At 38.7% G+C, this 26,738-nt stretch overlaps 1 protein-coding gene across 6 annotated transcripts in view; it reads right to left on the bottom strand.

Moving 5' to 3' along the window:
- Positions 1-26,738, bottom strand: part of RIC8B (RIC8 guanine nucleotide exchange factor B) — a 128,388-nt gene that overhangs the window by 9,777 nt on the left and 91,873 nt on the right. For 3 of the 6 annotated variants that reach the window (XR_008793145.1, XM_056118730.1, XM_056118760.1), the window contains exons 9-10: positions 19,984-20,128; positions 7,197-7,316 (exon numbers count right to left, since the gene is read on the bottom strand). Coding sequence is in view for 5 of the 6 variants with exons in the window: in XM_056118730.1 (XP_055974705.1) it covers positions 7,197-7,316; positions 19,984-20,128 (265 nt within the window). In the remaining variant the exon portion in view is untranslated. Of the gene's footprint in view, positions 1-4,065; positions 4,150-7,196; positions 7,317-19,983; positions 20,129-26,738 lie in introns of all 6 variants that reach the window. The other 3 variants (XM_056118744.1, XM_056118751.1, XM_056118766.1) reach the window with 2 other exon arrangements.

Raw genomic sequence — 26,738 nt, 5'->3', positions numbered from 1 at the left:
ACTCCTATTGCTCACAGGACTGTTTGAATGATCAGTGTAATCAACATAAATGGAAGCACTTTTTAAAGTCTTAATATAAACATTAGTTCATTTTTATTCTCATTTCTGTTAGATCACATGCAAAGCTTTGAAAAATCTGGTATCCACTTCATATTAAATAGTGTAGTTAGAAAATCCAGAGAAAGTGCTAGAAGAATGACACTGTTTTAACATCAAGTTTATGTAGAAAAACATCCTGAAAACTTCTCCAAACGACGTTTCTATCATGTTGCTCAAATTAGCATAAGAGATCAGCATGCCAACTGATACTATTGAAAAAGGTAGTAGAAATGTGAAGTTCTTACATATTCTTTTTAATCCAAAAGACTTAAATTAGAAGAGGATACCACGAGAACAAAGAGCTAGTGGTGTGTATTCTTATTTGGTGTTTCTCCAGTAGAAAGAAGACACCTCATCTAGTGCTTAAACCAAGAGCTTTAAATTAGTCATTCCCACTGCTGAATTAACGGATCCTGATGACTAAAAGGCAATCCAAAAAGCAGCAAGACACCCTACACGGGAGTTAACTAGTGGAAGCCCCTATAATTTAAGGATACACTATGTTTTTAAAAATTATTCCTTGCCACCTTACAAGTGTATAATGTGAATCCTTGTTCTCATCACTGACCTTCTAAGTGCCATACAATTTATTATTATTTTTATCGCTATTCTTATTTTAACTATTAATAACATTAATAGTTATTAACAATTGAAATTGTTTTGAACTCCAGGATCTGTACTATCTAGGAAAAACTACTGAACTAGAGCCAGAAACTAAAGTGAAATAAGAGCTCAAAGAATGCAAGGCTTTATCTTACAAGCTCAGCCAAATTTAATGAAAAAATTAGGCCATTTTACAAACAATAGAGGTACAGAAGGCATTAAAATAAAAGTTTCCTCATGTTTTCACAAACAGTGGCAGTTCAAATATTTTCTTACGCTAATACCAAGGTTTGGTAAGAACCAAGGGCCTTTTTCTGTGTCTGAAAGCACATCTGTATTCTTACGGAACCGGTCAAGTATCTGGTGTAAAACGCTCATTATTTGAAATAACTAAGGTACTAGGACTATTGTTTAAAGGTGCATATTTATTTATATCTGCATTGGAATAGAATATTTGGCCTAGAGAATCTTGTGAGTTGAAATAATTGAATATGAAAATAGGTTCAAAGATTAATGCTTTGGTTTAAAATATGAGTTTCCAGAATTGCAAAATTGGCTGCAAAACTTTTCGTACCTGGTTTTATTTGATCTCTGAGACTTCTGGCAACAAAAAATTTTAAAGCTACTTAGCAAAGGGTTCTAAGTGGCTAAGGGGTTAATGTCAGCCCTAAAGTCTGAATTTCCAGACCCTCCTAACCTCAATAGTGAATTCTATTCACTTGCTAATTTAGTTGGTTTACCCTTCCAGGGGGCTGGAGTGATAGCACAGCAGGTAGGGCGGTAAGGTGTTAGCCCAGCTGATAGTTCCTCTACCCCTCTCGGAGACCCGGCAAGCTACCGAGAGTATCTCGCCTGCATGGCAAAGCCTGGCAAGCTCCCCGTGACGTATTCGATATGCCAAAAACAGTAACAACAAGTTCTTATAGTTTGTTGTGAGACGTTCATCGATTTGCTCAACTGGGCACCCGTAACAACGGGAGGACAGTGCTACAGTGCTATTATTACTTTGGGCCTCTTAAGCAGCGCTCAGGGGACTCTAAGACCATTCTTGGTAAGACTTGGTCCAGTTGTCCAGCCAGTTAGTTCAGTGCTCAAGTCTGATGAATGCTTAAGCACCAGGGATCAAACTTGTGCTTCAAGAATGCTCTAGCACTTTCAGCTTTCTTCCTGACCCTTGTACATTGTATTTTAATCATGTAGAACTGCAGTACTGAGTATAATATGAGCTGCAAATGCAAGCAATACAAGTAATCTTAAACGTTCTCATAGCCACACTAAACAAGGATACAAATTTAACATATTTCAACCATTATATAAAAAAAACCAATTTCAACATAAAATTGATATCAATTAATAGAGGATTTACATTCTTTTTAAGTTGATTAGTATATTTAACATTTACAGGGCATCCTGATTCAGGCAAACCACATTTAAAAGGCTCAACAATCAGATATAGCAAGTAAGAATCATGTTGGACACCAAAGCCAAACAATTTCTTTTCTTTTCTTCTTCTTTTTTTTTTTTTTGCTTTTTGGGTCACACCCAGCTATGCTCAGGGGTTATTCCTGGCTCTACTACACTCAGGAATTACTCCTGGTGGTACTTGGGGGACCATATGGGATGCCGGGGATTGAACCCGGGTCGGCCGCGTGCAAGGCAAATGCCCTACCTGCTGTGCTATTGCTCCGGCCCCCAAACAATTTCTTTTGTAAACAATTAAAGTCTTTTTACTTCATACCTACAACAGATTTCATAATGCTTTAAAAATAAAATGTAACTGAAAAGTAGTGGCTTGGCTAACTCATCATAGAAGTGTGTAATTAGTTATTTTTGTAAGTAGACTAAAGTACTTAGTATGCAGAAAAACAACATCTTTATTATTTTTTTATCATGAGGATAGGATGTCATCTATCAGCTTTGGTAAACTTAAAAATAATCCCTGAGTTTTAGGAAACTATTCCTATAATATTGCTTGCATTTATTCAGAAAGTCATGTCCCAAATTGTACATAATGGCTGGGGTGGAAATAAGGAGATAAGGAGAATAGGAAGAAATGGGTAAAGAAATACTATGTAAGTGTAAAATTTAGATGATATACTTTTAGAGTAGAGCATATAAGCAAAAAAAGCAACGTATCTTGAGTAAGGAGAGGGAGAAGAATATGAGGAGAGGAAGAAGAGTAGTTAGTCCTAGTTCCAATTAAGGACTCAAAAGGGTTAATATTAGAAAAGTCCAAACACAACTGAAATGTGAAGTATTACTTCCCCAGGTTAGTTTAAGTGTAAGCCGATCAATCCCCTCTCCCTTTTTCTAGAGAAGGCTGCAGTACCATATAATGGTGTGCTGCAGTTAAGGCGGAGGCAATTGTATTAGCCACACCAAACCTGCTTAACCACGCACGACCCCCATTCTAATCTCCCACTGAAGTTGTAGAGTTTATTACTTTTTTCACTTCAGAGAAGAAAGCAGAGGTGGAGAGGCAGGAAAATTCCATCCTTCTTTCAACTCTACTCTCAGATTAAGACAAAATCAAACTTTCTCATAACTAAGACCTAAATACATCTGATAACTACAATTATAATTTTATATTAAAGAAGTGATTTATCCTAATATTTGAGACAATTGTGGGTCCAAGTATCTTACAGAATTCCTTTCCAGTCCTGAATTTTACAATATCTTGCTAAGAAAAGGAATTAGTAAAAATATAGTCTTAAGCTATAAAGACTTATTTGTTTTTATTTCTTTAAATTTTTAATTAAATCACCATGAGATACAGTTACAAGCTACTCATGACTGAGTTTCAGTCATACAGTATTCCAATATATTGTATGAATATTCTAAAGAAGGTTCAATATTCTAAAGAATTCTAAAGAATATTCTAAAGAAGCTCTGATGGCTTCTTTAGAGAACAAAAAACTGGCCTTAAAATTTTGGGGTCAGCTGTAGTCATTTTGTCTTCACACAAGTGAAACCACAGTATCCAAGACACTGTGCTCGCTAGACATGATGGGACTGACAGGGTTCAGGTTATTCTCAATCTTGGAAATCCACTGCCAACCTCTTTATCTATACCCGCCACAAATACAAGCCTTACACCTCCACAACCCCACCAAAATTGCTTGGAAAACAAGTCAGTTGGCATCCCATGGTTAGAAAGTAAGCAATAATCTCTCCAGGATCATTGGTAATATAGCACAGGTAAAGGTCTAAGGTTGAGAACGCCTCAAGGTAGGGGGCTGTGTTCAGCATGGAAGAAGAACAGAAATTTAATTTCAGTTTTCTTTCAGGGGTACTTATAGGTTCGGTAGTAAATCACATCTACGTTCTACACCAGGCTCAGTAATGGGATCTGGCATGACCAACCTTAGTCATTCCCGTGGTAAGTGCTTTGGCACGGGCCACTGTTGCTAACCACCATCTTGGTGCAGGTCCTTCACATCTGCTCTCCTAAGGATGGAAAAAAGGAAGTGTCTAGTGTCCATTCACTGGCCACATCACCTCCAACCCTAACCTGTACTCATATGCTGTTCAGTAGAGGCCCAGGAGCAAATGAGCTCATTTTTTGAAAAGGAAAGTTAGTCAGATAAAGCTATAGTAACACTCCAGCGTAAATATGGACTAGGGGGAATGCGAATCTCCTCAGGGAGAGTGATAGGAGCTAACCAGCAGTGTTGAGGAGGATGAGCAGGAAGTGTTCCGGTAAACACTGATTCAAGACTCAGACAGCAACACAGTGGACAAAGCAAAGGACTTGAGTTCCGGAAAATGAAATTCCTGGTTTTACTTTATTATAAAGCTACAAAGAGAATGTAAGTGACAATGCTCTATAAACTGTTAAAGGAAATGGGTTATTGCCAGTCATTAGCTTGGAAAATTCTAAGCAATTTGTTGGGCCTTCCTTTCCTTCACATATCAATCTGATAATATGTTAATCAAATCATGGTAAGACAACATGAGCTCTTTAGAAGAATTAGATGCATATGTGAATACCAAACATTCATCTTATTGGCAAAAGTAAACTTCCCTCATCTGGAATGTTTATTTCACCACTTGCCTATTAAATACCTGTTAAACTTCAAGACTGAGCACAAATGTTAATTTTCCTGTGAAACAGTCCTCATTTATCCAGACAGAATGAACAGCTTTTCCTGGGGCACACAGGTTAACACAGATCTTATTTTGTTATTACTTTCTACCTTGAATTCAGACTAGATTACTCTTCCATTAAAATGTGAGTTTTCCTCCGTTAAGATGTCTATTTTCCAAAGACAGAGACTGTCATGCTAACCTCTGAATCAGCACACAGTAGCTGCTTAATAAATGTTCCTAGAATTCTACTCTAGTCTACTTTGACTATATGGCATTTTTTAACCTCAAAATACAAAAACAAAACAAAACTGAACAAACAATAGGGAAAGAGAGAATAAACTTCAGACAAACATGTATGATGCATAAAGAATGGCTTCATTCTTTGCATTCCTGCTCTGGAATGCCTCCTGCTGCTCTCTGTTCAGTTTTATCACTTACGGTTATTAGTGAGAGGAAATGTTAGAAAGCACACAAAGACAGACAGTGTAAAAACCCCACCACACATCATGCAAAAAGGTATGATATTTGTAACTACTCTGAAGGTTGCCTTTTGCTTCTACTTTAGTGGCCAAATTGGTACCATCAAAGTGAACACAAGGTATTAGCCAGATTTTATACACGAAAAATTGATTTCTCTTTCCAGATTGAGTTGGGCATGTGCTGGGTGCTTCTAGTGAGTATGTACTTTCTGTAAGGCAGAGTTTAAACTAATGGGAGGTCTGAATATTTTAAAGTTGATTTCAGTATATTTGTTTTTTGGCAGTTTTGTAGAGAATATATGAATTTCCCTCAGATGAAAGAGAATGAGTTATTAACACCTTCATTTTTATGTCCTGTTATAGGGATGCCTTAAGATCTGATCAAGATATGATCTTGCCTCTCCATATGTGAAGTACCTGGATAATACTGCATTATCCCACTTTCTTAGCTTGGAGTTTACCCAGCCAGGATATATAAGCCAATTGAACAGCACCTGTGTTAACCTTTAAGAGCTCATCTGATTGGTAAGAAAATAAAATCTCTGCAGCTTTACTGATTTATGTCCCAGCACATTAATGTTCCACTAAGATCCTCATTTATATTCCAGCTTCCATCACAGGGCTCAGGACTTAACGCTAAGGGTTGCTCTACTAGTATCTTCTCTTTGTAAATTCCTTTAGGGAAGGAAAGGGTCTGCTCTAGACAAAGGTGTGAAGAAAGTTATTTGCAAACAGCTAATAATTCCTGCTGGCCATGGTAACAGTAAGTTCCAGTAAATTCTAATCTTTCTGGGAAAGAATCAAAGGACTAGTTGAAAAATCATGAGGTTCTAGTCATCCTATTTTATAGATGATGAAGTAACTTCTATCACATTCTCATACATTCTCAGCATCACTTAAAAAGAGCTCAGACTCTGCAGCAGCCAAGTACCCATGCTAGCCACAGTCCACACGCCAACCTCATTTTGGACATTTTAAGCTAAGCTACCCGCTATGTTCTTAGCTTCTGCTTGTTTAATACACCTATCCATTCACTGGTTAATTTTGTGGCTTTCCCATTCCAGTTGCTAACTCTCTTGAGGAGGGCTGCTTGTCTTTACAAAGTTGTTGTGGAAAAGATGATGACCAGAAGGAATTCACCTTTGTGTGGCAGAAGCCGTGCACCGCACAAAAGCACTCACCCAAGACACCTTAAAAGAGACAGTGCCTCAGTGTATGACCCAGAAAATAGAGCAATTCAGCCAAGTGTGAAAAGAACTAATATTTTCTAATAACCCCTCCAAGGCAACTAGTTGATGATATTTAGAATATATTTAATTATTTTTAAAAGTTGGCTATTTTCCGGGGGGTGGGGGTGGAGTGGGGAGGAAGCGTGAAGCAAGAAAGGGAAACTGTTCTTAGAACCCCTAATTAGCACAACTGCTTGCGTTCAGAAAGTCGATCATTTGCGCTATTCTTTACTTTATCCTGAAAGGTGCATTATGTTTTAGAATTCTTGGTTCTCAGCAGCAACCCAAAGAGAGAGAATGGCAAAGTTGCACACCGAAAATGAAAGAAATAAAAAGCATCATGATTTGGAATGAAAAATCCCCAAAACAGACTAAAACAAAAAGTACAAGAAGCAGCAAAACCACTGACCCTAACTCAGCATCTTTTTGAAGACAGGGAGGTTAGTGGGTTAAGTATCACAGTGATCTAGCAGTTACTATCCTAGTTCTGAGAGTGTCAATTTTTAAGGATGCACATCCAGAAGCGGCACGTGGAGAAAAACCCTGGTAGCAAAGAGAGAACTACTGCTGCATGGGACTCCCTGTTCCAATCAGCGTGGAGCTCTGGAGTTGCTGTTCTATGGTAACTCTCAATGAGAGAGACAAAGAAATAGAACATTTTTAGAAACCAAGCAAAAAATGGATGGGAATACAATACCTGGAAAGTTTATCAAGCATGTTGACAAGTTTCATGGCTTCATATTCTTTTTGTTCTTCTGTCATTTCATCTATGGGGTTTGGCATTGGTTCCTCTAAATGACCAGTGATAAGATTAATGCTACAAAAAGAAAAAAAAGTTATGCTGTATGTTTTAAAATTATGCTCTTTCTATACTTTTCTGGTCCAAATTGTAAATTATAATAAGAAAGAGTATAATAGCCAAAAAATTGGCAATAATAGCAATTTTATAGTATAGAACTGCTATAGAAATTTAAAAATTTAACTTTTTCTAATTTGTTTTGGGAAATGGGCAATAGCTATTTTTTTTATTCCAAGTAAAACTAACTTGCCAACTTCGTCTTTTAAAGGCATGGCTGCTTTTAAAAATATGAAATAAGATTGGTGCCGTTAGGATAAACATCCTTGGATGCACAGCTTATTCATTAATTATAAGGGACAAATGATTTCAGAGGAGAAATTTATTTTGTAATACAGCATAAAATGAATATGTAAAAAAAAATCTGAAAAATGAGAGGCTGGAATCTGAAAATGAAAGCATGCCAATTTATAATCTCAGGAAATTAGTCCATTAGTGAGACCACAGTAGGCAATGAATGTTTAAATAATAAAAGATAAAGCAGAAGAACAGTTTTAATTAGACTTGATCTGACCTACATTAAAAAAAAAAAGTAATGCAACCTACCCTACCAAGAGACAGATATACCACCTGGCTTTCTGGAAATAGATTTAATATAGTACTTAAAAGGAAAACTTTCCATAAACTCTGTACATAGTTCTAATATCAAACAAGTAATTCTCTTAGATAAAAAAAGTTCCGCATTTTATTCTGTTGAGAAGGTAGAATAAGATAATTCTAACATTAGATGCTAAATCTCTATGATTTAAATATTTTTTTTCTGGAGGAATAGCAAAGAGTTTACAGTATTTTTATACCTGACATGTACAAACGGTTTGTTTATAATGACCATATAAATTATTATTGCTAATAGCAAACTCCTACGAAATTATTTTCTTCAGTCTAGAAGCTATTGCATTAAGGAGCAGGCATTTGAATGAGAGAACTGATAAGATTTAAACAATGTAGAGTATTGGTCATTGGTTTTGGTAAATTGGAGAAGTCTCAAACTCAATGGAAGAAAAAAATGAGGACCTGAACAAAGATAATCTGCTAAATTAAGTTCTTGAAAGCTAGCTCCAGTAGCCCTGCATTGACTTTTACTCGGGAATTTTACTGAACGAGGCTTTTCTGTTTGGAGGAAAGCCTAGGTCACATGATGCAATTATCAATTACTAAGAAATTTCTTTCCCTTCTCTATGTTCCTCAGAGGTTAAATGACAGAGTCTTGTAGATGAATTCAGTGCTAGCCATCCTCAAAAACTTTCCCATTCTTGCATAAGACCTAGGTCCAGAGACATGGTAAAGAACTTTTCCTTCAAAATAATGGAACATCCCCACACCCATTTTTAAAAGTTGAAGTCTACGCAGAAAGTCAATGCATAAAACAAACAAAGGAAGACTCAGCAGAAAGGATAAAATGGACATGGCAGTCCTTAAGGCCCTTTCAGGAACTCTGGGAAACAGCCTGAAAACCCACAGGCTCATCAGTAATTCTTAACTTTGACTGTGCACCACAATCATGTGGGAAACTTTAAAGAAAAGGCTTGGACCTCCTCTGAGAATTGAGGGAATAAACATATTTTTTTTAAAAATTTATTTTTATCTTTACATTCCAAGCGATTGATATACAGACACCGTCTGCTATTATTTCTGCTTCTTTATCCTAGGTGATCATAAGAGGAAAAATAACTTCAAACTAGCAGCCATTAAAAAACTGCACGAGGTCATTGTATTTTCCAAAAATCAAGACAAGGATCCAAGTAAGACTTCTGAGTTATAAGGAATTTTTATAATAAATCCAGCTATCATGCTGAAAATTAAAATTTTTCACTTAAAAATTTTTGATTTGGGGTCACACCCAGCAGTGTTCATGGCTTACTCCTGGCTCTGCATTCACCAATCACTTCTGGCGGGGTTTGGGGCTCCCTATGTGGAGTTGGGAACCGAAGCTGGGTTGGCTGCATGCAAGGTAAGCACCTTATCTGGTATACTCTCTCCATGGGATATGCTTTCACTAATTTCTTGTCTGCTACCTATTAGAGAAATAAGCAGTCTCATAAATAAGATACTTATTATAGGCAAATATCACAAGCAAAGGAAATCAAGGCCCTAGAAGAAAGTATAAGAGAGAGTAGTTATATTAACTAACATAGATAGTACCTATTTGTTTCCTGAGAGAAGTGGGGGGTGAGGGGATCAAGTTCAATCTGATTTAAATGGGGTATTTTAAATAAGCGGATCCAGTCTGGTCTATAATATAATGCCAGCCAGCATAAGCCAGCATGTGTCTCAAGGGGAGAAGTGTGTCAGGAGGACACTTTGCTAAGTACAGTGGCACAGTGGCACGTGGATACCACAGTATACCAAGTCAGGATTAGAACTGCTGGATCTGACACCTTTGGTTTTTTTTTTGTTCTTCTAAGGGCTCAGTGGAAATGTCTGTTTTCTACAAGTTTACATCAAGTCCTCTACTGATAAATGATTTAATGGCTTACTTAGAAATTAGCTATGAATACCTTCAAGTCCTTTGTTTACCCAAAATCTTTTGCATAAAAGCAGCAGTCAGAAATGTATTCTTAGAGAGCAAAAACTTACCATGCTTTACCCATGGAGTAAAACATTCCAATGCCTCACAGTCATTCAGGGATATGGGTTTAATTTTTTTCCTAGTAAGACACCCCTGAACCCTGGCCCCCTCCACCAGTTTGTTCAAAAGCAGCACATATCACCACAGAAAACATAAAGCGTTGGGGTACTGAGTTAGGGTGCAATTCTCCTACAGCAAAAATGTCAACCGGACGTGCTGCAAAGGAGGCAGATACAGAGTTGTTCTCTCCTATCTCAACTTCCATCTAGTGTCATGTTTCTCTTCCCAAAGAGGAAAATGAAAATAATAGTCACCACCCTAGTAATGATGTGAGGCTGCATAAAATGGTTTTCAAACATAAACTCACCACCTTTATAACCTCAACTATGACAGGCTGAGACTTGAATGTTAACACTGTGAAACTCTGGGGTTGATTTTATTTTAAGACTGAGTTTTAAGATGTTTAAGCACATTAATTGTGGCTGATATTTTACTGGGCAATTTTGTGTTTGTCATGATTTTTTTTCCTAACGTGCCATTACGCTCATTACCCATCTTCCCAATTTCTCCAATTCCAGGAAGATGCGTATAAATATGTAAAAGGAGACAAAAATATTTAATTCTTATCTCTGATACTTCATCAAGGATTTTCTAATATCTAGGAATTGACAGAAGCTATGGGTCTGGAGCAGAAAAGATGAAGACATACCAAAAATATATGAGCAAAATAAACATATGCATAAAAGCTGAAATATATTTCAAGATTGCTCTTTATATTATTAACACACTTGGCTAACAGCAATAGTAATAGATCATGTATTAAGAAAGTGAGCGATAGCACAGTGGTAGGGCGTTCGCCTTACAAGCGGCCAACATGGCCGACCCGAGTTCGATTCCTCCGCCCCTCTCGGAGAGCCCAGCAAGCTACAGAGAGTATCTCGCCCGCACAGCAGAGCCTGGCAAGCTCCCCGTGATGTATTCGATATGCCAAACACAGTAACAACAAAGTCTCCAATGGAGACGTTACTGGGCCCACTCGAGCAAATCGATGATCAACGGGAGGGACTTTACTTACTTTATCTGTGCTATATAAAAACTAACTCCTATCTTTAAAAATGAGTTAGATTTTATTCAAGGGACTACAGTCAAATTCCTACCGGTAAGGCAGAGGGTGGGCAGTCAAACCAAAGGGGCCGATGTCTCATCTGATGGGGACCACTAAACTCCATCACAAGATCTCCACGTGAAACACAGGCCTAGTAAGATGCAAGCTTCCTTCTTAAAAACATTATTTTCCCTTTCTTTTTGTCTCCCTTTTAGGTCACACTTGGTGATGCTCAGGGGTTACTCCTGGCTCTGTGCTCAGGAATCACTCCTAGTGGTGCTTGAGGGACCATATGGGATACTGGGGATTGAACCCAGGTCGGCTACGTGCAAGGCAAATGCTCTACCCGCTGTACTATCGCTCTAGCACCCACCCCCCAAAACATTTTTTCCCCTAAAGAAGTTAGACATTCAGGCATAGGGAAGCAGTACAGGGATTTGAGAACATGTCAGGTTTGAGCCTGGCGCCACATGGCCTTCCGAGCACCAAAGAATCTAAGCAATGCCATCTTCACCGGCTTTCTCACCAAACTGCCAGTCCGTTTGGCCAAGGATCACTAGGAGTAGCCCATGGGGTCCCTGAGCACTGCTTAGGAGGTCCTCTCTGGGCCCTCTCTGCAACAAGTCACCCCCCCCCCCCCAAAAAAAAACCAAAGAAGTCAGACATACAGATTTTTATCTGGTAAAACTGAATTCTAATGTTTACCAAGTAACTGTTAACTTATTTGTTTTGGGGCAACAACTAGTGATGCTTGGGGGCTACTCCAGGCTCTATACTCAGGGGTCATTTCATCAGTGCTTAGCGGGGATATGTGGTACTAGGGATCAAACTGCGGTAGCTGCACACAAAGCAAGCGTCTTACCTCCTGTACCACATCTCTCAGGCCACAGTAAGTAATTATTTTGAGAAGAACTACAACAAACAGAAAGCACAAACACAAATAACGAATGAAACGTGGGCAAGTCATACAGAAACTAGTTGTGGGCTAAATCAAAGCTACAGGTTGACAGATTGAAACTCTAAGGAAAGGATAAGGGGTTTTTAGGAAAAAGCATTTGTCAACAGACCGGGGAAGGACAGTGAGAAAAGAAACAGATGCAAATAAAGCTAAAATTGTCTTTCCAGGAAAACCTCCCGAGAGAATTTGCCTACTCTCCAAAAAGAGAGTAGAAATTTACCATATACTGATTTTCCTGAATTTGATTTCCACTGCACAAGTAAACACAGTGATGAGGAAAGGAAACTCAATCATCTTGATATCCTAATATCATCTAAACTGAACAAAATTGAACAATTCAGAAAATTATTAAAAATGTAATGGGTACCCACTCATGCTGGGTACTATTCTGAAGACCACCCAAAGAATAAAAACATGCAAAAGGTACTTCTTCCCTCATGGAGCTTATCTCCTAGAGGGCAAAAGAGATTTAACTAATAAGTAACTTATCTGGTATATTAGAAGATGAGAAATGTCAAAGTATAAGGAAGTGTGATGTGGCCAGGGTGAAGACAAGAAAGCTGTGATTTTTTTTCTTTTTGCTTTTGGGGTCACACCCGGCGATGCTCAGGGGTTACTCCTGGCTTTGCACTCAGAAATTACTCCTGGCAGTGCTCAGGGGACCCTATGGGATGCTGGGAATCAAACCTGGGTCAGCCGCGTGCAAGAAAAACGCCCTCCCCGTTGTGTTATTTCTCCGGCCCAGCTGTGATTTTTAATAAGGGAAGAGAAAAAGCTTTATGAAGATGATACTTAAGTACAGACTAGACAGTGGAGCAGGAGTGAGCTATGTTACTGTCTGGGGAGTAAGCATTCCAGGCTGAAGAATAACCAGTGGAAAAGCTCCAGGCAGGAGCGAGGCCACTATGAGTGCGCACTTCAGACTTCAGTCACTGCAGAGATCTGCGTAGTGACAGCACGTGATTGGCATTTTATAAGGATTACACTAACTACCGGGCTGAGAATAGATGAAGAGGATAGAAGCAGCAGCAAAGAGATCAGTGAGGTGGCTATTAAAATGGTTTTAGAGTGAGATGATTTTGTTTATTCTCCTTTTTTCTGACCTTACCACTGGTCCCGCCTGATTTTGGCTTGAACCAGCAGGAGTGGTGAAGGCAGCAAGGGATAGACAGATTCTGAATGTACCATGAAGGAAGAGCCACAATTGCCTGGAAAAGCTATTTGAATTAGAATGAACTGAACCAGGAGTTATCTCTGAGCACTGCCAGGTGTGGTCCAAAAACTGAAACAAAAAAAAAAAAAAAAAAAAGAAAAAAGAATTGAATAGAACTTTTAGGCTTTTTGACATCAGCATTTATAAAAAGCACCTTTTTCCTTATTTTCTATTGTGGTTATAGGCAATAAAAATAACAGCTGGTCTAAGAATAGAAAACCATTGAAGGGCAAACTCATCTCTCTCTTTCATTGGCTTTGAGAAAGAATAGAGAGGTACTTAAAATACCAGCTATGACTTCACACCCCATTTGGAGGTTATTAAATAACAACAATAACAACACAGAAAATAAGCACTGACAAAGATGTTTAGAAATTGGGGCCCGTGTGCATCACTAGGAGGGATGTAAAATATGTGTTGTTGCCTCAAAAAATTAAACCTAGAACTACCATATGATCCAGCATCTTCTCTTCCACATTTATACACAAAAATGCAAGAACACAGACATCTGTTGAGCCATATTAGCAACATTATTTTACAATAGCCCCAAACTGGAAACAACCCAAGATTCCATCAAGAGGTGAGTAAACAACATGTGGTATATACAAACAATGGAGTATTATCCAGCCTTAAAAATAGAACGAAATCCTGACAAATACTATAATGTGGATAAATTACAGTCTATTAGAAAAGAACGTGGAAATATCAAATACATTAATTCAAGTTAGCCAATCACAAAAGGGCATACATAAGTGATTCCTTTATACGAGGTTCCTAGTGGAATGCACAGAAGATGTAGAATGATGATTCTTCAGGGGATATGGCAAGAGCTGGGAAGAAGGAAAAGTTCTCGCAATGGATGGTGGTGATGGTTGCACAGCAACATGGACGTATGTACTGCCACAGACCAACACTCTTAAAATGATCAATTTTATGTGGAATTTTGTTCCCCAGTGAAGACAACAAACTGAAGAGTACAATAAAACTTTGCATTGCCAATCTTCAACACTCACGAAAAAAAATTCCCAGACACACAAGCTCTGGAGTCAGGCTGCATGGATCCAAACTATGTGTGCTGTAAAAGTTGCTTGGACGTCCCTGCGCTTTCATTTTCTCATTTATGCAATGGGGAATAATCCTACCCAAAGTATCAGAACAACACGTGGCGTATATTGAACACTTAATAAACACCATTTACTAATAGTAACATCAGCAAGCCACTTGCTGAGAAATGAGCAAGGCAGTGACTTGAATTACTTAGTGAATTGCTACTCTAGTCTGGAGGGTCTCAAGCTTAAGTAGCTTACTGTCCCTCTTTCAGGAAAAAAAAATGACTAAGTGCTACAATCTTAGAAATAAGCAAACAGAAATGCCTCCCCTCCCTCGATAAGGAAGGATCTGCACTACGACTGGGTATGTTGTGGTGTGCATTACAGTTCAAGTTAGCTATTCTGAAGAGATACCAGTTAGTGGTGTCTCAGGGAAGATGTCTCAAGTAATTTGAGAATTGTCATTTACATGGAACATACTGATTCCACAAATTAAAGCAGGATAAATTATGAAACCACATTCTGAATACAAGTCTTTGCAGTCTATTAGAAAAGAACATGGAAAAATTACTAAAGTATTATGATTTTGTGGGGGTGGAGGGGGCGCACCCACGGTGCTCAGGGTTTACTCCTGGCTCTGTGCTCAGGGGACCATGTGTGGTGCTAAGGATTAAACTCAGGTTGGGATCATGCAAGGCAAGCATGTTATCTCTCTGGTACCTAGGAGTAATATGATTTTTAAAAAATCTATCAAATATTGAGTAAGTCTATCACATATCAGCCTTATAAATATACAGAGTGGTACAATTAGTACAATTAATAGGCTGGATAATACTCCATTGTTTGTATATATAAATCACTATTCATCGATTTGCTTGAGCGGGCACCAGTAAGTAAAGTCCCCATTGTGAGACTTGTTGTTACTGTTTTTGGCATATCAAATATGCCACAGTTGCTTGCCAGGCTCTGCCATGCAGGCAGGATACTCTTGGTAGCTTGCAGAGCTCTCTGAGAAGAACGGAGGAATCGAACCCGGGTCGGCCACGAGCAAGGCAAACACCCTACCTGCTGTGCTATTGCTCCAGCCCTACTATTTGTTATAAGATAATAAGTCTTAAAAGAACTTAAGCTATATAAGCATAATTTATTTATGATCATTAGTTTTGGCTTCCTACAATTTTACTATTTATACATATTAATCGGATTCATCTTTTCTGCCGACACTTGCCACTTCTCAAGGAAATATTTTGGAAAATAAGGATTTGACTGAATCTTTGAATCAGACAAAAAAGCAAGCAGTGCAGTTATTCAGGATTCACTCAAGGAATCTTACAAACTGCAGCTTTCTCTCGATCAAATAACTACACTTCTTTGTGTTTTTATGTCATGTTTTCTTCAACTTTTGTGTCAATATAATTAGAAAATTTAGAATCAGGACCTTAGAGAATGATTTGAACCAGTATTTTAAAAAGAAGTATTCAACACCACTCCCCTTACCTTGCCCCCTCCCCAAAATTATAGTTAAAAAATATGCTATTCTTGATAATCAAGAAAACTAATAGTTGTGAATCCACAGCAAATAAAACCTGGTGAAAACTCAGTACTAAAACACTGAGCCACACACTTGGTCTCTTGCTGGCATTTACCCAAACTAATAATGCAAAATAAAAAGGACAAAACTTTATTTTGAAATGCAAAACTAGTGTGGACAAATATTACAGAGGTTGGTAAACTTCCATAAAGGATGGAAGCAGTACACCTGGCAAATGTGGCAATACTTTTTCTTTCTACTTTGGTCTTTTAGGGATTTGAATTTTGGTTCATGCTCCATGCTTGCTTATGGTGAAAAAGCTCAAGATTCTAGAAATGCTACTTAAATCCTAAAATATGTCAATATACCAAAGCTCAAGCTAGACAAAAAATCTTGAATACCTCATTTTTGGTTCATTTTTTTTCCAGTACATATTAAAAAGTAATATTAAAGCTCTATGGGGACAATAATAGTGAAACCTGACTTTTAGCAATATAACAAAAGGCCTGAGATAAAAACAAGCAAAAAGGGAAAAAGCCCTGAGTTTGCTTAGTACAACAATTTCTGATGTGAATATGAACTAGAGCGGGTTAGTAACAGTATTTAAGGATGTATTTGGTGGGGTTGGGGGCGCACATCCACAGTGCTCAGGGGAACATGTGTGGTGCTAAGGATTAAACTCAGGTTGGTATCATGCAAGGCAAGCATGATCTAAAGTTCTGTGGACTTTGGTCATTCCCTTTACCTGCCCCTACATAAGGGTTATTTAAAGATACCAATTTGATCCCTAGTTCCTTTATATACAGTGTGAAAAAAAAATAAGGTTGGTTTGAAACAGCCAAATGTCTTTCGGCACACACACACACACACACACACACACACACTTTTAGTTTCTGAACCACACCCAGCAAAGCTCAGGGGTAACTCCTGGCTCTGCACTCAGGAATTACTCCTGTGGTGATCAGGGACCAAACAGGGTGCTGGGGATTGAACCCATGTCAGTACAAGCAAGGCAAATGCCCTGCTTGCCATATGATCTCCAGCCCCTTGATACTTGATCTTGATGTCTGGAAAGATGTCTAGATCTTATATATTAACAGGTACTACATTATATCACTGTTACAGCCAGGGACCTGTAGGCTCAGAGGGGGAAAAAAAATGGAACGAGGGTCAGAGATACAGTTCAGTGGTAAAGCACTTGCTTTTGATGCTTTTGAGTCCTTGGATTTGATTCCAGGGGATATGAAAGAATTCTATCTTTCCTTTCTATACCAATATCTATACCAATACTGTGCAGTATGTAACTTGAATCTACGAGGTATTTCATATAAGTGTGCTAATTGAGAAAGTCATTTCCAGTCCATTATATACATTTATCTTGCCGAAAAAAAAATTGTTGTGATACTACCTGTCTCCCACAGCCCAAATGTAAGCAGCATATACTTTTTGGTTTTAGATTCCACTAAAGGTTTACAGATTACCTTGGTGCGTTAATCAGAATCCACTTAAATTTTGGACAATGGCACTAAGAACAAGGGTAAGTTAAGGGTAAGTTCTCTGCTTTTGCCAATACCATCAACTGTTGTGAGTAAATGCATCATAGAAAAGAAACTGATTTTGGGAACGTTAACTGGTGACAGGTAATAAGAAGTGAGGGATTAAGCAATCCTTTCAAATGCTGACTTTATAAACTTGCTAGATTGCTAAGTTTTCTGAATGATCTAGGGAAAACATTCTTTGAGTTCTGAGGGCCATTTCCCACAGCACAGAGCTCTTGCTTGTTGAGTAATTTGTTCTTTGCTGCTTTCACAGGGACCATTTGAATAAGTATGTTAGATTACAAACACCCCTCCACACTGTTTTACCTGAATGGGGAAAGATGCAAAAAAAAAAAAAAATCTATCGATGTGGAAATATGTACTCCTCCTCCTCCTCCTACTACTACTTAAGAAACACGTTTATACTTGAAATAAGTAAGTTTTAAAAACACAAGTTTCATAATGGTGACCATCTTCTCCCCTTTCTTTCTATAAATATCACTTTAGTTCAGGTCTAAAGAGAAGATTCCAGCGAGGGAATTTTAAGTTACAGAATCCGACAGCAAGCTAAGACAGTAACAGTCCTGTACATCAGGATCTTTGGTTTTTTAAAAAAGGTACTCTCCTGAAATAGGATATCGCTTCCATAATGCAATGTATTTCTACTTCCCTTGTTGGGAGAGACCCAGTGTTCCTGCATCTTCTCTGGGCTCCTTTGTATTATAGTAACATTCTGGAGTTTGCAAGGAAGTCACTACAGATCAGCAATCTACACTAAGATGTGATGATGTCAACCACTTCTGAGTACTCATATTGACTGTATCCATATGTGGGACATAATGAATGTAATTTCTACAATTAAAAATGACATTGCCAGTAGTTTTAATGTTTCAAATGGTGAGACTTAAATAAACTGGTAAAATATTGACATGGAAAAAGTTAACAGAACAGAAAAATCAAGAGCTTGCTAGACTAACTTAAAATGATGACTTCTATATTTAGAGGAAGAATTATAGGATTCCTCTATCTTAGCTTCAAACACTTGATGGAGTTGCCCATTTTATAGCATCTAAATGGTGGTGGATCTTTCTCTGTAGTCCCAGGGTCTCAAACATGTAAGGCAAGTGTTCTGTCACCAACTCACGTCTTTGGCCCCAGTGCTGGGAGCCTTAACAACTTACTGCTTCATCTCCTCCACCTTCTCCTTCCAAAAAGCCTCCTCTGTAACATATAATGATGTGATCCTATTGAGACTTATAGGACTGGGCATGCCAAAAGAAATGTTAATTGTACAGACCTAAATTTACCAGTGATATAGGCCCCATGTAAATTCTATCTATTTAGAGAAGAATCTTGTATCTCCAGTCATGCCCCCTGAACTTTATTAGGTTACAATATATATGTAAAAGGAGGAGTTAATTTTGTAGATGATGGTTTTCTACCTTTGTTCAACCACTACATGATCCACAGCAAACTCTAGACCGGTGTTTTTAATCAAGGGCTGAACAGCCCCTGTTAGACTCCCAAGATATTCCAAGGTGGGTAGGGGGACACAGTATGAGAAAACTATAAATATGGGGTGACAGTATGAGATTAGGGAGCCAACCAGTAGGGCAGGGGGCCATAGGAAGGAAACAAGGTTGGAAGGTGAACATAGCTGTGTCGAGAAACACTGCTCTAGAAGACTATCAGTAAAAGACACAGTATGGCAGCGTCACCAATAATGCCAAAGAGAAGGGCAAACCCTTTCAACAATCAGAGAAGCCAGATAACTGAGCTCAAGTACTCCGAGGGAATGGAAACTAAGACATTTACCTGGGATGGGACTCAGTGGGGTGAAAAGAATGAGCGAGGGTAGAAGGAAAGTGTTTTGACTTGAGTACAAGAATTAATGCCTTTGGTTTGTAAACACCCATTCCAGGAAGACTTCAAGAAAAGTCTCCAGTTTGTCTACTCAGCACACCGATCCATCTGTTTAAAAAAATGATCACCTAAAATACCGTGGTATCAGACTTTGTTCATTTTTCAAGTAATGTGCCTTGTTGCTTAATTTTATTTTACCTGTCTGTTTTGGACGGGAGCTTCCCAAGGGTTCTGGGAGTCACCAGGGCTACACCTGCTGGTGCTTAGGTGGCTACATAGTATTGGGGAGTTGAATATGCGTCCCAATCATTTGAGCTATATCCTGGCCCCCTCCTGGTTTATTTTAATGACTCAAAAAAGACTATATAAAAGAGGTAAGATCAGCATGTATGGAATCTATGTTCAGATTACTGAGAAAAATGAAAGCATCAAATAATCAACTTAAATACTTGATCTTGGTCATACCTTATAAAATACCAACCTATGAAAAGGAAAGCAAAAAGTAAGCAATAATAATTTTAGAGACTATGGCAATAGATAACTAAGACATCATCTCTCATAAGAACTGCGAGGAGCATGGAACTGAACATTTCTAGCAATACTCTTCATCCTCAATCACATGCAGTCACTCTCTAAGGCAGTAACTATGAACTAACCTCAAAAAAACCCACTATTAAACAGAAAGCTTCCAAATCCACAAAAGCAAAGAAACACTTGAAAAATAAGAATAAAGGAAGTGAAAGGCAAATAACCAACTCAAAGGTACAAGCATAGTAAGATGAAAAGAAACTTGATACTATACTTTGGTTTTGCATTTTTGTATTCTTCAGTGTCTGTGTCCTCGTCCTCTGAGTACCAATTATCTCCTCTTCCTCCAGCCAAGAGGCCCCTGGCCGCCAACAGTCCTGCAGCATTCCCATAGCCAGTGTATTTCAGCAGGCTATCCACTGCAAAAACAGAAGAGGTTTTTAGACAGGAATCTTTGAGTGCTCACTAGCATTGCTGACCAACCATTCACCAACAAAGGGAGGTTGGAGATATATGTCATGGCAGTAAGTGGTAAAATGGAAAGGTTTTCAGAATATAGTAGTGGTTATACTGAGCTACCTACAAATTCTCTATCTTCTAAGGACAAAAACAAAAACAAAAACTTTCATTTTTTCCAAAAGTCCTTTCAACTAGAAATTCTGAGTTATTCTAAACAAGTTGTGTGGCAGGAGCTGAGCCTTCACTGGGCCACTGGTAGGTAAAGGTGTTTATTCCTTTATCTAGTTTAGAGAAATGATGCCTAGAAATTGAAATTAAAGAACTAAAGAGAAAGAATCTAAGAAATGAGAAAGAATGTTATAGATAAAGTTACAACTATCCTGGAAAAAAATGAGTCCCTAAATACACGTGAGCATATGAAATCATGAAGTAGGCCTGAGTTAGCCTGGCTGGATTGCAGTAAAAGCTCTACCACGGTTGACTTCGGGTATATTATTCCGCCACCCTATACACAATTTGCTAAGATGGAGAATTGAAGCAACCTCATAGATTAATGAATGCAAGGGCTTAAAAAATATCTGGTATTGGGCCTCAGAGATAGTAAGGCAGGGAGGGTGTTTGCCTTGCAAGAGGCCGACCTGGTTTCAATCCCCAGCATTTCATATGGTCCCCTAAGCACCACCAGGAGTAATTCCTGAGTGCAGAGCCATGAGTAACCCTTGAGAATCGTCACTGGGTGTGACCCAAAATAGTCAAAAAAAGAAAAGAAGTCTGGTACTTATTTTTTCCCCCTGGCAGTACAGGTAATATAATCATTTTTAGAACTGTTTCAGTACGATTATTTGCGGTAGGGTGTTTGCCTTGCATGCAGCCAACATGGCCGAACCGAGTTCGATTCCTCCGCCCCTCTCGGAGAACCCGGCAAGCTACTGAGAGTATCTCGCCCGCATGGCAGAGCCTGGCAAGCTCCCCATGACGTATTCGATATGCCAAACACAGTAACAACAAAGTCTCCAATGGAGACGTTACTGGGCCTGCTCGAACAAATCGATGATCAACGGGAGGGCCTTTATTATTATTATTTATATATATATATATAGTTTTGTTTTGTTTTTGGGTCACAGCTAGTGGTTCTCAAGTCTTACTCCAGGCTCTGTGCTCAGGGGGAACATATGGAATGTTAAGGATCAAACCCAATTGGCTGAATGCAAAGCAAGTGCCCTACCTGCTGTACTACTGCTCCAGTCTGCTTTCAGTCTATTTTAACCACAACATGCCCAATGATATGCACGTCCTATGTAACTGTTACCCTGCCAACAGTGTAAGGTAACAACAGATCAAATAGAAGCAAAGGTAGAACTTTTGCAGAGAAGCACTGGACCTTTAAGGAAGACACTAAACAGCTTTCATTAGGGTTTAACTTTTTGTCCTGGTAAAATTTCAAAGTGAACAGTATACTGTTCAATTAAAAGATTAAAAACAAGCATATTTTAAGAGTTTTTGTAAAATTATCATCCTAAAGACAACTTTAAGTTATACTACCATAATTTAGATCACTTGCTCAAAAAGGATAAAAGTTGGAAAAGATTCAGATTAGTGCAATGAAAATGACTTAATAGGCTTGATACGGGCTGGAGTGATAGCATAGCGGTAGGGCGTTTCCCTTGCATGCGACCTGCCTGGCCGACCTGGGCTCGATTCCTCTGCCCCTCTAGGAGAGCCCAGCAAGCTACTGAGAGTATCTCACCTGCACGGCAAAGCCTGGCAAGCTCCCCGTGACATATTCAATATGCCAAACACAGTAAAAAGAAGTCTCACGATGGAGACGTTACTGGGCCTGCTCGAGCAAATCGATGAACAATGGGAGAACAGTGCTACAGTGCAGTGCAGGCTTGATAAAAGCAGTGGATATTAGAAGCGTTGGTAAGAAAAGGGGATATACATATGATCAGAACTGGAAGTCATGAAGGGTTACGGATAGGATGAATATTTCAGGATAGAGCTGACTAATATATTTTCAAATACTTGTAGTGAGTTCTCTCAACATAGAAAACAGGTGGGTTTAGGACAAATAAAAAGACCTGCTTTCATAGAATATAGCAAACTGGTGAAATCTGTGCAAAAGAAAACAGACTAATATAAGAAGATTAATATGTTAAGATGTAGACTCAGTGCTGTACTTTATGTTAATTAAGCTATATTGAGAGGTACCAATGATACACGCCAACATGAACATGTTAAGTAAAGTGTAGAATAGTTACTTTAAATCATTTCTACCTTCAAGACTTTTGGCAAGGCAACTGTGGTCTCTTTGCGAGATAATTCTTAGTGAGGGCCAGATAAAATCACATTAGAACTTGAGAAATCAGTGGTACAATTTGAAAGTTCTCTGAATAGACTGGATATGCTCCCTCTTACCATCATTCCCTCTCCATGTTGAGAGTAAATTAGATAAATTACTATTTAAAATAGGGGCCTTTCTCAGTGGGGCTCAGAGGCTCAGGCCACCACATCACTGGCAATCCTCAGGGTACACCAGGAGAGAGCTTCTGGTGCCAGGGGATTGAACCCAGGGTCATGCACATGCAAAGCCTGTGTTCCACTATTTTGAGTTCTCTCCGTGGCCTCAAATTACTGGCTTCTTTTCATTGTCATTAATTTGTGGGGTCACACTCAGCTGTGTTTGGGGGATGATGAAGTGCCAGGGATTCAATCTGGGGCTTGATTCCAAACCCCAGTTATCTGAGCCATATCCCAGGTCTAAACTGCTGAATCATTCTGGGAATGGATCATACCTGGTGGTGCTTGGGGGATATTCCTGGCTCTGTGAGGTGACAGGGATGGAACCGGGGTCAATCACATGCAAGGCTTGCCTTGAACTTTCTCCATCCCCCAAACCATGTAATTCTTAATGGGTCATTAGGGGAAGTGAACACTCAGTGTATTTTTAATATTCACTGAGTTCCGATGTGAATTTACAAAATGTTGAGACAAAGTCACTGAGGTAGATGGACCATACTGACCCACGTGACACTGATGCTCTCACTGTTTTTTGTTAAGATTCATTTTTAAAAACGAGTAAGAATATTCATTTATAGGTTTTAGAAAGATATTGACTGAAATTGTGAAATCCCAAATGTAAATAAAAGGTTTAAATAAATGTACGTAAACACAAAATAATAACAGTGAAAACACAAGAAATGTAAATAACTACCCACATTGGTTAAAGACTAAAATACTTTAAGAATGTCTTTTTGGGGGAAGAGTCTGCTCACCCCCAATTTTTGATGGGGTTACTGTTTCTGCTGTTGTTGGGAGTTATGAGTGATTTACATATCTTGGGCATTAGTCCTTATTTAATATAAGCATGCAAATATTTTTCTCCTAGTCAGCAGAGTGTCTTCCTTTTCTTTAAACTGGAGGTTTTTTTCTCTTTTCCCAGCTCTACTGAGTCTATTCTCAGACTCGTGTGTCAGCTGCAGCACAATCATTCAAATCCAATGTGGACCTGAACCAAATTTAGTTTAAAAGAGTTTGGCAGCTCTGGAGGTGTATGGCCACTTCTAAGGCCAGAAGCCCAGGAGCGGCTGCCTGAGTCAGAGCAGGGTCACCCAATCACCACAGATGTTTCCTGGGCTTTGGCTATTGCGTCACTGGGCAGAAATGACAGGTCCCACTGACCTTGCCGGAAAATTGGCTTCCTGGAGAGACAAATTCTTAAAATTACAACCAATCCATAAAATAGGACTAGAGCAGTGTGCATGGGCAGTTAAGTCACTGAGAGAGGACAGTAAAACCTTAACATCCCAGTAAAAGCTGGAATTTCTTATGCCATGTAGAAACATTTTAGTTTGACATATAGGCTTCCTTACTCTGTTTCTGTTTTCTCTGCTAATGGAGTCAAATTACTGAAGGCACCTCTAAGGTCTCCATCTTGGAAAGTTCGACCTAAAATATATTTCCTCAAAGTATTTTATGGATTCTGATCTAATCTTGTTTTAATCCATTTGGGATTAATTTGTATATGGTATGAGATACAGATCCAGTTCTAGGATTTGTTTTGCATGTAACTATTCAGTTTCCCCAACACATTTGTTTGTCTGTTTGTTTGGGGGCCACATCTGGTCATGCTCAGGGTTTAATCCTAGCTCTGCCCTCTGCGATCACTTCAATCAAGACTTGGGGGGACCATATGTGGTTGTAGGGATTGAATCTGGGTTGGCTGTGTGTAAGACAAGTGCCCTACTTACTGTACTATCTCTCCAGTACCCCCAACATAATTTGTTAAAGACATTTTCCTTGCTCTACTTCATGTACCCAGTTGGTTTGACATCGATTAACTATGCACAATTCTGAGGCTCTACCTCTGGGCTCTCAATTCTTTTCCAGTAGTCTGTTTTTAGTTCAGTACCTTGGTCTTGATTGCTTTATCTTTCTAGTATAACTTAAAGGCAGACAGGAAATGACATTAAGAACAGGTTTTGGGCATTTTGGTGGTGCTGAAGATGTAGTAAACTTGGTACATTAAAATCATAAAAGCTGAGGCCAGAGAGACAGTGTAGTCAGTAAGGTATTTGCTTGCTCTGCACATGCCCCACCTAGGTTCAATCCCCAGCATCCCACACGGTCTCTTGAGCAGTGCCAGGAGTGATTCCTAACACAGAGCTAGGAATAAGCCCTGAGACTACAGAATGTGGAGTAAACACGAAATTATAAAGTTAATCATGTTACTTTAATTACAATAATTTTTTTAAAGGGGAAAATGTGGAATTTGGGGGCAAGAGAAAAAGGTCAAAGGGCTGGAGTACATGCTTTGCGTGTGAGGTCTGGGTTTAATTCCCAGTACTATCTGACCCCCCAAGTACTGCACCAAAGGTGGCCCTTGAACATGGCTATGTGTGGCACCTCAAAAAACAAAAACACACACAAAAGGAAAAAAATTTCAAATTTATGAAAGGCCGAAATAGATAGAAAAGAAGTAACACTAAATAACATGCTTTCTTAAGCAACAGAATCTTGTTGACGCTTATTAATAGCATAAACCTTTAAGACTTTTATGAAAATAATAACAATTACTTATTTACTGGAACATTTATGCCAACTTTATCACAGTTTGGTTTATAAAGATGATTTTTAAAACACCAGGTCTTCAAAAGTACTGGCTATATTTCATATACGTAATATAGCCAGTACTTTATAAATTAACTTTTCTTTTTCCCAAATTTTATTTTAATAAAGCACCATGAATCACAAAGTTATTCATACTTGGATTTTTGACATACAATGTCCCATAAACAATTCTGCCACCAATGTCAATTTCTCTCCACTGGTGTCCCCAGATTCCTCTCCTACTCCACACCCCCCAAACCCCGTCAGCCCACCTGCCTTTGTTAGAAAGATAAAATACTTACTGAGGGCTAGGGGAGAAAAGACAATACAAAATTCTCAGAGTGACAAGTTTTATTTTTCTCTTGGTAAAACAAACATTTTTAAATATATGGAGTGTTTTGAGAGCTACTGTGTGTGTGTGTGTGTGTGTGTGTGTGTCATACTAGGGACTGAATCCAGGGCCTCATACATGAAGGTAAATGCCCTATCACTGAATGATATTCCTGGTCCATTTTCCCTTTCCCATAGACACCTTTTAGTCTATCTTTAAGTGCATCATATTTTATTTGATATTGGAAAATAGTAAAAAGGAAATCAAGAACATTGAAATTAAAATAGGTTTCTAGGCAAAGGAAAGATTTTCTGGATTCTCTCCTGCCTCCCTCCACCCCTCTTATCTGTTCTTTGTCATGGTTATCATGCAGTTATGCCAAACTGCTGCAAAAATAAAACAAATTAACATTCAGTCAGAAAGGTGGCAGAAAATATTTCATCATTGTTTTCTCAAGATCCTAGAGGGCACTATGGACTGAGGCCAGCACATCTGTGGCACAGAGAGAACTGTGCAGGTATCGTGGCATTTCTGCTTCCACATGTGTGGGATTTACTACCCCCACAATGAAATAGGAAAGAGGTTTTGATCCCTTATCAAGGACAAAATGGCAGAGCCAGATTCTACCTGGAGGTGACTGTTCTTTGTCACAAGGAGGATTTCTATAGTTATAATCCTTTCTCCCATGCAAAAGATCAAGTTCAGTAACAGGGCCTAAAGAGTTCTTTAATTTGTGACCTCAGTCTTCTTTTCCAAGGTCATCTCTTACTACCTACCCTGAGCATTATGGATTCCACACACCTTGAACACACCACACACCTCTTCTGTCCATACCGAAGCATTTCCCCATTTTTATGTTCCTTTCTTTGAACAAATTCTTTTTTTTCTGCTTTATGTTTCCTCAATATAATGTATTTGAAGAAATTCTTTGACCTTCCCCATATCAGCCCTCTTTTAAGATGCCAGTGTACATTTCTTTCTTACAGCATTTATCAGAGTTTACTGAAATTATTCCTTTATACAGAGAAATACTGTCGTATATTCACAAATTAATTCATAGAGAGCACAAATATCTGCTCTTTCATTAACATTTATGGCGCACCAGGCCAGGTATGTAGCACAGATATGTA

This window comes from Sorex fumeus, unplaced genomic scaffold (assembly GCF_029834395.1).
Source record: "Sorex fumeus unplaced genomic scaffold, SorFum_2.1 ptg000003l, whole genome shotgun sequence".
Lineage (NCBI taxonomy): Eukaryota > Metazoa > Chordata > Mammalia > Eulipotyphla > Soricidae > Sorex > Sorex fumeus.
The sequence above is the reverse complement of the archived record's forward strand: the minus strand, read 5'-3'. Positions and strand labels throughout refer to the sequence as shown.